Source organism: Schistocerca piceifrons, chromosome 1, assembly GCF_021461385.2.
Source record: "Schistocerca piceifrons isolate TAMUIC-IGC-003096 chromosome 1, iqSchPice1.1, whole genome shotgun sequence".
Lineage (NCBI taxonomy): Eukaryota > Metazoa > Arthropoda > Insecta > Orthoptera > Acrididae > Schistocerca > Schistocerca piceifrons.
The window spans coordinates 655,534,107-655,546,739 of NC_060138.1; the positions used below are offsets into that span (position 1 = coordinate 655,534,107).

Here is a 12,633-nt window from a genome sequence, read left to right on the forward strand (position 1 = left end):
CCTACCGGTGCTGTTTTGTTATTTAATGCTTGTAATATCTGGTGTGTGAACGTGTAAATGGCATTCTCAGTAGAGCAGCACTACTGGCAGCCAAACTGTGATTTCCTGAGGATATTATTGTTGCCAAGGTGAGATACTATTCTAGAATACATCACCTTGTCAAAAATTTTGGAAAATGATGTCAACAGTGAAATACGTCAGTAGTTACTGACATCTCTCTTATCACCTTTCTTAAAGAGGGATTTAACAACTGCTTATTTTAGTCTCTGTGGAAAAATGCTTTGAGTTAGTGATGCATTACATATTTCGAACAATACTGGACTTATATGGGAACAAATCTTTAGTCCTCTATTGGAAACACCAACAAAACCAGAAGACCTTTTATTCTTGAGAGAATGTATGACCCTCTTAATTTCAGAAGTTGGTGGTACATTCATATGATGGAATGTTATGAGAGTTACTTCTTCGACATATTTCTGTGATATTTGTCTTGAAGTGTTGGTCCCTAAGCCATCTACTATGTTTAAGAAATGATTATGAAATACATTTGCTACCTGTGACTTGTCATTTATAACCCTTCCATTCAGTACAATAGTAATGTTATCCTCATCTGTGGTTGGTTGTCCTGTCTCTTGCTTCACTATATTCCATATTGCCTTAACTCTGTTTTCAGACTTACTGATTTCTGACATTATGTGCATGTTTCTTGATTTTTAGTTATTTTGAGTATTTTGTAGTGCGCAACGACTGTAGGGTTTCTACTTGTTCTTACCAAAAGATACATTTCCCTTTCACAAGATACTTTAAACCCCTTAGTGATCCATGGTTTTTATGTGGCTGTTTAATGTCCCTTCTGATTAGCTTATGCCGAAAGCTATTTACAAATACTGATATGGTTCACCATACACACAGAACGGAAACACACATTGGAAGGATTTTCCATGACGGCTGCACAAATTACTGAAAGCACACGCTGCGACCTGATCTTATGACAAGTCATGCGCTGTGTGCTCCATAGGTGGCCCTCGCACATTTTGAAAAATAAAAAAATCAAAGCTCCAGATGTCGTCCCGCATCTACTGTCTAGGAGTCATCAACAGTGTCCTCATAACAGTTGCTGAGACAGATATACACCATTTTGCTAACCTGGCCACTCTGTGGCCTCAGGTATTACAACTATTTAAACGCAATCACTGGGGAATGTCCTGATGAAAGCCCCTAACCAGACGACAGGCGTACTGGCCACACGCAACAGGAAGCAGTGGTTCAGCTGGCCGGCACTGGGCAGCACCACCACAGACTATCGCCCCCTGACATGCCCCGAATTCGTTTGTACTTTGCAGGACCATTTCTAGACTGTGTGGCTAACAGTCGTACCTACGCTAAATTCCCGTATGCGGCAAACGTGGTGTCCACCACAAGAGCCATAATAAATGCACTACTCGGATTCTAGCTATTGAGGAGCTTCCCCAAATTTATAATAGCGGACAACGGACGCCAATTCTTGGCAACGAATTTCACGTAGTCCTGGACATCAAACTGCATAAAACACCTTATTCCGTCATTTCACCGATCCTGAAATGGAAAACGGTTTGGCCAAACGGTTCTAGGCGCTTCAGTCTGGAACCGCGCGACCACTACGGTCACAGGTTCGAATCCTGCCTCGGGCATGGATGTGTGTGATGTCCTTAGGTTAGTTGGGTTTGAGTAGTTCTAAATTCTAGGGGACTGATGACCTCAGATGTTAAGTCCCGTAGTGCTCAGAGCCATTTGAACCATTTGAAATGGCAAAGTGAAGTGTGCGGTGTGAACATTTAAGTAGTAAACGTTGAAATCAGTAGGACCTACCACCAACAACAGTAGCGCTCACGCTATTCCTGAGCTCGTTCAGGACTGCCCCCATCCAGAATCGTAGCCCAGCAGAGCTTCTTCTTGGGAGACACCTGCAAACACTCCATCTCCTGGCCACAAGGCCCCAGGAAACTCGGACACCGCACTCAGGGCAATACACATAAGAAACAGCAGTGTACACACAGTCGTACAGAGCAAAAAACACGTTGTAAGTTGGCTGTTTAGGTTTTCTTATTGGTAACGCCACGTAGCGCTCTGTATGAAAAATGACTGGCTGTGCTATGTGCAGTCCGTGGCTAGTTTGCATTGTTTTCTGCCATTGTAGTGTTGGGCAGCGGCAGCTGGATGTGAACAGCGCGTAGCGTTGCGCAGTTGGAGGTGAGCCGCCAGTAGTGGTGGATGTGGGGAGAGAGATGGCGGAGTTTTGTAATTTGTCATGAACTGCTATATATATTATGACTATTAAGGTAAATACATTATTTGTTCTCTATTAATATCTTTCATTTGCTAACTATCCCTATCAGTAGTTAGTGCCTTCCGTTGTTTGAATCTTTTATTTAGCTGGCAGTAGTGGTGCTCGCTGTATTGCAGTAGTTCGAGTAACCAAGATTTTTGTGAGGTAAGCGATTTGTGAAATGCATAGGTTAATATTAGTCAGGGCCATTCTTTTGTAGGGATTTCTGAAAGTCAGATTGCGTTGCGCTAAAAATATTGTGTGTCAGGTTAAGCTCAGTCTTGTATAATTTTTCAAAGGGGACGTTTCAACGTAGAAACCAGCAACACCCAAGAGTGACGCAACACATCAGTCAACACACACAAGGGTAGAGTGTCATCATACAAATCAGCTCCACCCACATCTACCGATTGCACCAGCACCAGAGGTACAGCCTGAACTAGAAATGTAACCATTCCTAGTCTCACTACTTAAAAGATGTAACTTGTGCCCAAAAAACCCTGTAGCAGTTTCGGTGGACATAGACATGGAGGGCTCCAGGCGGCCCTCAACAACAGTAAACGACACGCATATTGCCATGACTCAGCATGATGCAGGATGCTCCCAGTTCCTCACACCAACAGTTCCCCTTCACAAACACAATGCTTCCAGCCATATGCACTCGTTTCAGGTGAATAGATCTGCTATCCCAGTCCAGCGACTTTGAAAGCTCACCAGAGAGCAAGGAACTGGGCCTCCCTCCGCTCCTAGGTAGACCTGTTACATACGTGAGCACTAGCGGACCGGACCGCGTCGTCACACACCATTCTGTTAGCCAATTAGAACTGGTGGCCGTGCAGCGAGACAGGCCTCAGAGGTGTATTCACTTCGCTATTGTCTCATTGTAACAGAACGTTGGTTCTTTATCTCAGGTGCGGTCTCTCCGAATTACTCGTTGGACTTTGTGTATCTGTTTGATATCCCAATTTGTCCGTTTCCTCATTGTCTTTTTCTGCCGTTGACGGCAAGTGACCAGTCAGTCTACCATCATGGGGTTTCTCTTGAGTCGTTCCCGATGTTCGTCGACACACTGTTACAATAATTATGAAGTGTTTATTTCTGTAAAAGAGCTTATTACCACCTCCGCCACGTGGTGCTGTTATTACCCCATCTAAGTACGTCATGTTAACAGTATCGACGTTGCCTATGCTACATTTCTACTGTTGCTGATTCAACGATATACGACTGGACTCACTTGTAAATGTCTGTACTTCTGTTGCAGGTCTCCTTCACGTTCGGCGCAGGTTCAGTCCTCTACCCGATAATAGGCGAGATATACCACGTCTCTGTGAAGGGCGCCGCCACGTCCATCAACACGACGGTGATAGCACTGTACGGCTTCTTCCTGAAGAAGATGTTCCAGGTGGTGTCGGACAGCGTGGGCGCCTACTGGTCCTTCTGGGCCTTCTCCGTGCTGTGTGTGTGCGGCGCTGTGTACACCTACTTCCTGCTGCCCGAGACCAAGGGCAAGACGTTCGCGCAGATAAATCAGGAGATGGACGCTCGATTCGGCGGAAGTAGTCGACAACTTACTGCCGATCTCCGGAATGAGGAACCAAAGTGAGATGCAGGGATTCTAATCTTAACGAAAAGTACACCATCACTGTGTCACAGAAGATCTTAGATGTCTCCAAGACATGCAGCCGTGATCTTCATTCTGTGAATGAAACAATCTAATACCTCATGAACTAGCGAGAGATATGAATCTTGTAGTGGAAACTCACTAATATTTGCTAACCATTTTAAAAATGTTTGTAGCCTCTGTGTATGACCACATTTTAAGTTTTTATTTTCAATTTTTGGAATGCTTTGACCTCCAAAAGTAACTATAGAGTAGAGTTTGTCGCTCAGATCTGAATAATAATAATAATAAATCGTACGTGACTCTGCTATGAAAACATTTATATTGCCTCACTATTGATACTTATATGCACCGTAATGTACAAACAATGTGTAACAAACACAAAGAAGTGCCTCTTTAGACCATCACATGATACATTACTAAATCGTATTAAAGGTTTCTGCTCCTTTAGAGCCTTATATAAATCTCTGAGTAATCTGGATCGCCGGCCAGAGTGGCCGTGCGGTTCTAGGCGCTACAGTCTGGAGCCGAGCGACCGCTACGGTCGCAGGTTCGAATCCTGCCTCGGGAATGGATGTGTGTGATGTCCTTAGGTTAGTTAGGTTTAATTAGTTCTAAGTTCTAGGCGACTGATGACCTCAGAAGTTAAGTCGCATAGTGCTCAGAGCCATAATCTGGATCAATGTTGGCTGCAACAAAATTTTTCTGAGAATGGTAGTTCTGCCATATCCACTTCTAATGACGAACTTGTATGTCTAAAAATTTTGATTCGAAGGCGGTTCACTGGAAACGGTCATGATTTAAGTAAATAAATATGTTCTGTTCCTAATTAGTAGAAGACTTTTGATTGCTAGGACAGAAGGAAACTATCAAAAACAGTGAGGTTATTGAAATCTGGGTTTCGCAGGACAGAGCGGATCAGGTTGTGGAAAGGGGACAAGATCAGTTACTGTTAGTTACACAAGAACACGAAAACACACTGCACGGTTTTCTCTTCAAAACAACGAAGATCAATTCACGCCTGAGGGCCCAAGTAACTTCTCAATAATAAAATTTAAATAATTCCTTTTAAAACACAAGGATTTAGAGAAACGGCTGAAGGCCTTACTTAAATAAAATCAGAGCAGCAAAGGAAATTCTTAGAAGGCAAGCATTTACAAATTTCGGCTAAAACTGTAAGTAGGCTGTTTATGTTTTCTCTATGTAAGTGGGCTGTTTATGTTTTCTTATTGGCAACGTTACGTAGCGCTCAATATGAAAATCACTGGCTGTGCTGTGTGCAGTCTGTGGCTGCTTTGCATTGTTGTAATACTCGCCATTGTAGTGTTAGGCAGCTGGCTGTGAACAGCGCGTAGCGTTGCGCAGTTGGAGGTGAGCCGCCAGCAGTGGTGGATGTGGGGAGAGGGATGGCGGAGTTTTGAAATTTGTCATGAACTGCTATATTTATATATGATGATATCAAGGTAAATACATTGTTTGTTCTCTATTAATATCTTTCATTTGCTAACTATCCCTATCAGTAGTTAGTGCCTTCCATAGTTTGAATCTTTTATTTAGCTGGCAGTAGTGGCGCTCGCTGTATTGCAGTAGCTTGAGCAGCGAAGATTTTTGTGAGGTAAGTGATTTGTGAAAGGTATAGTTTAATGTTAGTCAGGGCCATTCTTTTGTAGGGAATTTTGAAAGTCAGATTGCGTTGTGCTAACAAAATATTGTGTGTCAGTTTAAGCACAGTCATGTATAATTTTTTAAAGGGGACGATTCAAAACCCATATTTTAATTAATTCCTCAGCTGAAAGCCCAGTAACATTTCAACACAATAAAAGGGAACCTTTAAGGATAAGCATTTACAGAGCACAATAGAAAACCATCTTAAGAAAACTTGAAATATCTTGACGGCTGAAGGACCAAACAATTACTCAAAATAATTAAAGTTCCTTGGCTCTGAGCACTATGGGACTTAACATCTAAGGTCATCAGTCGCCTAGAACTTAGAACTACTTAAACCTAAGGACAGCACACACATCCATGCCCGAGGCAGGATTCGAACCTGCGACCGTAGCGGTCGCGCGGTTCCAGACTGAAGCGCCTAGAACCGCTCGGTCACACGGGGCGGCTAATTAGAGTTCCTTAAGATAAGCAATTACACAGTACGGCTGAAGGCCATTTTAAGATTTCAAGACAATTAAAGAGAAACCTTATAGACAGGAATTTACACATTACGGGCTGAAAGGCACATATTTTAAAACAAACGAGGCTGAAGGCGTAAATAGAGAGCAAACAAGGATTTTAAATAAAACACGGCTGAAGGCTTGATCTTAAAATACTTCACATAAGGTTCGGCTGAAAGCCATGTACTGAACATAGAACAAACAACCGAATGAGATTTTCACTCTGCAGAGGAGTGTGCGCTGATATGAAAGTACCTGGCAGATTATAACTGTGTGCCGGACCGAGACTCTAACTCGGGACCTTTGTCTTTCGCGGGCAAGTGCTCTACCACCTGAGCTACCCAAGCACGACTCCAACCCCGTCCTCACAGATTTACTTCCGCCAGTACCTCGTCTACTACTTTCCAAACTTCACAGAAGCTCTCGTGCGAACACTTGCCCGCGAAAGGCAATGGTCCCGAGTTCGAGTCTCGGCTCGGCAAACAGTTTTAATCTGCCAAGCAGTTTCATTGAACAGACAAATTAATACACTGCTGAAAGCCTGGCGCAGTACTTGCGACGAAAGAAAATCACAATCACAAACAGCAGAACAGTGGCGCTCAGAAGTGTTCCAAGGGTCGGCCTAGGGAGGAAACTCTAATAACAGTTTAGGTGAGACAGGCAGCCAAGCGTAACACTAATAATCGGGTGGCAGCACGACCCCAGGACGGCTGACGAACCAACCAACAACCTAATCAGTTCCCGCAACCGACTGACTGGCTACTCCAGTACGCAGACAGCATTCATCTGCTCAGTGGAAACCACAGAAGCTACACACAATTCCACGTAAACACTTGCTCCAAGAACTCCGACAATGCTAAAACCAGTCACCGTGGAAGAACAAGGAGAAATGACAAGTCATGCACACACAGAGTTTTCACAAGCGGTCAGCGACCAAATGCACGTCGTCCGATGAGACGACCGACCGAACGACCAACCAAGGTCATCCCCATTCAAGTTATGAGTGTTGGCAACGGTCTTGGCTGTCCGAAGCTCACAGCAGCTCCAACCCGACTCAACTCTATGTCCGTTCGGAACTCGGAGACACGGCGACCCGGGCACACTGGCTAGGACCCACCCATGCAGAGGTAACTCTTGCCCATCGGCGACACCATCTCTGCACGAGGAAGGAACCGACCCATGTCTGGCAAGATGACCAACTGATGAGGCCCAGAAACGGCCAAAAGACCAAATACACGTCGTGCAATGAGACTACCAACCGAACGATCAACTGACGGTCGTTCCCGCTCCAATCTCCTTCCGTCGGACAGTTCATGTGTGTGGTTAGCGGTCAGCAAGTACTGGCTGTCCGCGCCTCACTGACGCTCCGTCCCCGACTCCCTTGATGTCCGTTCGCAGCTCGGACACACGACGAGCCAGAGACACTGGCTAGGACCCCCACCATGCGGAGGGAACACCGGCCCATTGGCCACCCGACATCTCTGCACAAGGAAGGAACCGACCCGGTTGTCGGGCCCTCTCTAGAGCTCCATCCCGACTGAACCCCAGACACACGACGACCCGGAAATACTAGCTGTCGCTCCAGAGATGGTACGACAGTGCACTTATCGACAAGCGCTGCTGCTGCTGCTACTCACGGGCAAGAAAATCAGCAGCCTAGTGACGCCAGTAAATCGGATTAACAGACAAACGAGGCGACAGAACCACAAAAACAAGATGACGAGCAATAAACGGCATCTCCGCGAGCCGCGCACGGCTCAGTTATTTGTATAATCTAAAACTGCCAGAGGCTGGTATATCTGGCTCTAAGAATGACACATGTGTGGATAAAAACTTTATCCGATAGCATTTCACAGAAAATCGATGGCATTTTAATAAACAAACACATTCTGTGTTAATGACAGGGCAGTTTACATGACAAATTGTATAAATGTTTTGCTGTGGAGGACCGAAAGACTTTCCTACGTTCCCTGTTAATGAAAAGACATTTGCCTTTTATATGGGCTACTTTGGGCAACTTAAGCGTCATGCGATTTTTTTTGTGGTTTTTTAAGCTTTAAAAACTAACTGGTTTATGGTCTATGAACATTTGTTTATTTCGATACAACTTACGGCTTATTGGGCGTCATCGGAAAACAACTGGCTAGTTCACAGAAGAAAAAGCAATGCTTAAAAAAACCTTAGAAACAAAGATACTACAACACTCACAGAACCTATGGCCATGACGTTAGACTGGAATCATCAAATCGAGCACTCATCGCTAGTGTCACACCAAAAATCTTAAATTACGGTGTTAAATTACAAGTTCAAAGATGGACGTAACGAAAACTCAGAATATTAAAATATGCACTACTGTTTGTAAAAAGTTATACACTCAGAAATAATGGTCTGCAAGACACCACGATAAGAAGACGTGTAGAGCGGTGGAACCATAATAACTGACAGCTCAGTGTTACGCAACTCTTTCTCGGTGAGAAGCCGACATACGAAGTGGAAACGTGTAATGAAGTGCCACTGTGACTTGCCGACATCGCATGGTGGAATATCCGCATGAATGTGCGTACGAACAGGGCAGAATGACTGGTCTCCAGGAGATGGATCTGTCGTTCCGTGACACTGCGGCTCGTACAGTGCATGCTTCTTCAACAGTGAGGAATATGTCCAACCAGTTGAGAATAGGGCCGCACACAGCGCCGACAGCGTACTGAGCGACACAATACGATCACAGCGCGAGATGACCGCCATCTTGTCTGCTTGGCCGTAATAGACAAAACCGCTTCGTCCACATTGCTGGCGCGATGTTGGATCACTGCTACGGGTGTGGCCACGTCTGCATCGACAGTTCGACGCTGTCTTCTGTGGTCTGGACTGGTGACACGCATGCCGCTGCGCCAGCTTCCACTGACTAGAACCCGTCAACGCTGCAGACTACAATGTCAGGTGCCCGCCGCCACTGGGGTGCTGTGTGGCAAATTTTAGTATTTTATTACGAGTTCCGCTTCAGCTTTTCATACATTGATGGCACCATATGCGTTCGACGTATCCGTGGTGGACGCAGTAGGGCAGAATGCATTGTTATGCGGTATAGCGGACAAATGCCAAGTGTTATGATTTGGACCGCCATGAACTATAACACGTGATCTTGCCTCCTACTAGGACAATGTGAACATCTACCTCTATACCAGGGAGGATTTATAGCCCGAGACACTGCCTCTCCTGCATATCTTCCATACGCATTTCAGTAGGAAAACGCCCTGCCGAATGTGGCGAGGAATTTGCAAGCATTCTTCGAATAAAGACGGGTACCACTTCTCCCCTGACCTGCCCGTTCGCCTCTTAAGTCGCACAGTGAACATATCTGGGATATGGTCGGTCGGAAACTTGTTCCTTCAGGTCCTTGCAGCCGCAGTTGACGCTTTGTGGATGGACCTACAAACCGTGTGGCAGAATATTCCCGAGCAGCATATTCGGGCGCTCGTAGATTCCATCCTTCGACGTGTAGCGGTTCTGGTTGCAGCACATGGTGGTGCTATTCCGTACTGAATTTCCACAATCGCAATGCATGTATAGGTCTGTAATGCTAATCATTTGTGTAGTATAATGTTCGTAATCGGTTGAATAAATTTCTTTGCGATTACATGTCTTGGTCTTAGCGTTTCACTTTCTCCAAACAACATTGTTCATGTTGTATGTATAATATACTGAAGGTTGCAAAGAAACACAAAGCACGGTATAATGACAATTCGAATGTGGTACTAGTTTTTTGAAGAAGAACGTGATTATTGCAATTTAGGTCAGTGTGTGCGTGGCTGAATGGATCATATTACACTCCAGAGAATGGATGTTCTCAGGTGTAATTGTTTACCTCAAGTGGTTCTGGTAGGATATGTTTCCTCCCTTTGTTGCTACACGTAGCACTTCTGTATTAACTTCGCATCTATGACATTCCTTGAGCACATTTTCAACAAAAGTGGAGTCTGGTTAGTTTAATCTTCAGCTTCGCTCTTGCTCATTCACTCTAGCTGCTGTAGCCTTGCTCTGCCTAATGTCCTGAACAAAGATTCTGTGGGTTTGATAGTTTCTTTTTGTCTAATGTTTTATTACTTACACACTAGTCTCTGTTGTGGGTGATAGTTGTTTTCTCATGGATGGAACAATAAGCCGAAAACTAGAACGAAATAAAGTAATATTAGAACAAAATTGTAGTTCATTTGGTTTTAACGTTAAATATGAGATTGTTCTATGAAGGCCTGCCGAAAGAATCGATAAATAGATTTTTCCATAGGTTTCAGTAATCTCTTAAATTTTCAAATAATTTTCACTCCCATAGAACGTAGATGCATGACTATGCTGGTTTCACGTTAACATTTTCTGCTCAGAAATTATAAGAGAAATCAGCACTTTTAGGTTTGTACTGACTATTTCCACGTTATTTTTTGTGAATCAGTGAAAATCAGGTTAAAAATATTAACAACATATAAACAAAGCGAGAGAACGTCAAACGACACATTTACGTCCAGTTAATAATACAGTTTAATGTGATAGTAGAAAGACATACAAGGTGAAGTTGCCAGTTTTGTTTCCTATCATAATTAATAACCAAATTCATCTCTTTTTAAAGAGTGGTACTAGGTCAGTATTATCAACTATGCTCAACATCTTAGTAATTCCATCACCGAAAGTACCACATCAAAAGCCGTTTTTCTAAGCCGGCGCTAACAGATGCATCAAAGAAGTACGTGAGATAGTACTAAAGTTGCTGCCAAACATAATAGCATATGGTACAGCACTAATGATGCCTCCAGCCACAACAGCATATGATTAGCATTCATGCTGTCTCCTGTCATATTTGCCTCTCAAAGAAAAGAAAGTACGCTGACTGATTATTTATTCATGGTGAAATGACTTACAGCTGGCAGTCACGATGGGCTATTTCTGTCGGCACGGCGAATGAAATAGGGCGGTGTGTCATGTTTCTGGTGTTTCACTCACTATGGAGAACGTAAGCCTCACCCCAAACAAGTGCCTCTGCTCAAGTACACGTCACAGGGCATCGAGATTAGATAGATGCACGAACGTCGCCACGGAACCCTCAAAGCATGGAAAAATCTCTACTTGGTACGTGCCTGTAATTTGATTCCTTGAGTAAGTGTGAGGATAATTTCCCTGACACGATATACCATTTCGTAAGTGACTCTCATAGTTTCTTAATATGTGAACGCAAAGGAAATTCTCTAAGAAATCGAAATAAAATAGAAATGCTTATCACTGCACCATACTACTCGTCAGTAATACCATGAAGATTTTCCAGAAGCATAGCACAGAGTAGAATCTTTGTGCTAGTGTGCATCTAAAAGTTCTAGACGCAGACGGCATACAACCAAGCTCAGATCGCATACAAGTACGTACAATAAAACTGGAGTAGTCGTTCCCATGTAAACAACTCACAGAATGCATAAATCCAAAGTGAACAAGGTACATACATACGAAATGATTATGCTTATGTCGACGATCGCGCAGTCAATTAGAGATATGGTATTTTTCTAGAAACCTAACAAGGGAAACTCCCCATAGCACCCTCCCCCCCCCCCCTCCCGCCATCGCCCCGCCCCACAAATTTGGTGATAAGATGGCCCAGCAGCGATTAGCCTGTCAAAAACTGTGGACACAAATCAAGTATGAAAACAGAAAGATGGTCTACTGAACTGCGAAAAAAGAAGCAAAATAGAAACAGTGAAAGGTCGAAACTGAAGGTGTGCAACATCGAGCGAATTACAAGAGCTACGCCGTCGTGGTTATGTGGTCACGGTGTTGAACTGCAACGCGGGAGATCAGCGTTAAAATCTCCCTCGTGTCCCGTATATTCACAATATTACGAATTGTCCGTCCGGTTATTGACGTGTCTGTTCATTGTATTCAGATTTGTGTCTGTGTCGTGTTGTAACGTCTGTTTGCAACAGAGAAGTGTAAGGAAAGGACTTCCAGGCGTAGGTATCTCCTATTTGTTCTACACAAGGACCACGTGTTCTATGACTCCTCCAGTTTCGTTTTGAAGTTTTGACTCATGAATTCTTTCGTTGTAATGTAATTCATACCAGTTTATTTGTTTTCATTTGTGTGAGAGGCCTATGCAGCATCTCACCTGCTCTCACTATTCATCACATTTACTTGCGACGGTAATATATTCTTATCACATTATTCATATTCTGTAACCGATGTATAATATGATAGTTGCCGAGATTACAAAAGGAGAATAGGCACGTCAAGGAACAGACGGAGAGTTCATAATTTTATGACAAAAAAGGGCACGGGGGAGATTTGAATATGGATCCCCTACTTCGCAGTCCAACACCGTGGTCACATAACCACGACGCCGCAATTGTTGCAGTCCGCTCCATCTTGCACATCTTGAGCTTGGACCGTTCACTGTTTCTATTTTGCTTCCTTTTTCACACTTCAGTACACCTTCTTCCTGTTTTCATGTTTTTCTATGTTCAGTTTTTGACGGGCTCTCCGCTGGACCAACCTACCACTAAACC

At 43.9% G+C, this 12,633-nt stretch overlaps 1 protein-coding gene across 1 annotated transcript; it reads left to right on the top strand.

Annotated features, from left to right (window-relative positions):
• Positions 1-2,831: 2,831 nt before the first annotated feature.
• LOC124762788 (solute carrier family 2, facilitated glucose transporter member 8-like) lies at positions 2,832-3,908 on the top strand. The gene is made up of 2 exons (XM_047249123.1): positions 2,832-2,975; positions 3,567-3,908. Exons 1-2 carry the CDS (start codon positions 2,832-2,834, stop codon positions 3,906-3,908), a joined length of 486 nt encoding a protein of 161 aa, XP_047105079.1.
• The last annotated feature ends 8,725 nt before the right edge of the window (positions 3,909-12,633 follow it).

Excerpts from the sequence above, each read along its gene's own strand:
- LOC124762788 (XM_047249123.1), top strand. The coding sequence starts at position 2,832 with ATGGAGGGCTCCAGGCGGCCCTCAACAACAGTAAACGACACGCATATT. Across the intron at positions 2,976-3,566 it reads GCCATATGCACTCGTTTCAG|GTCTCCTTCACGTTCGGCGC; the intron begins GTGAATAGATCT and ends CTTCTGTTGCAG.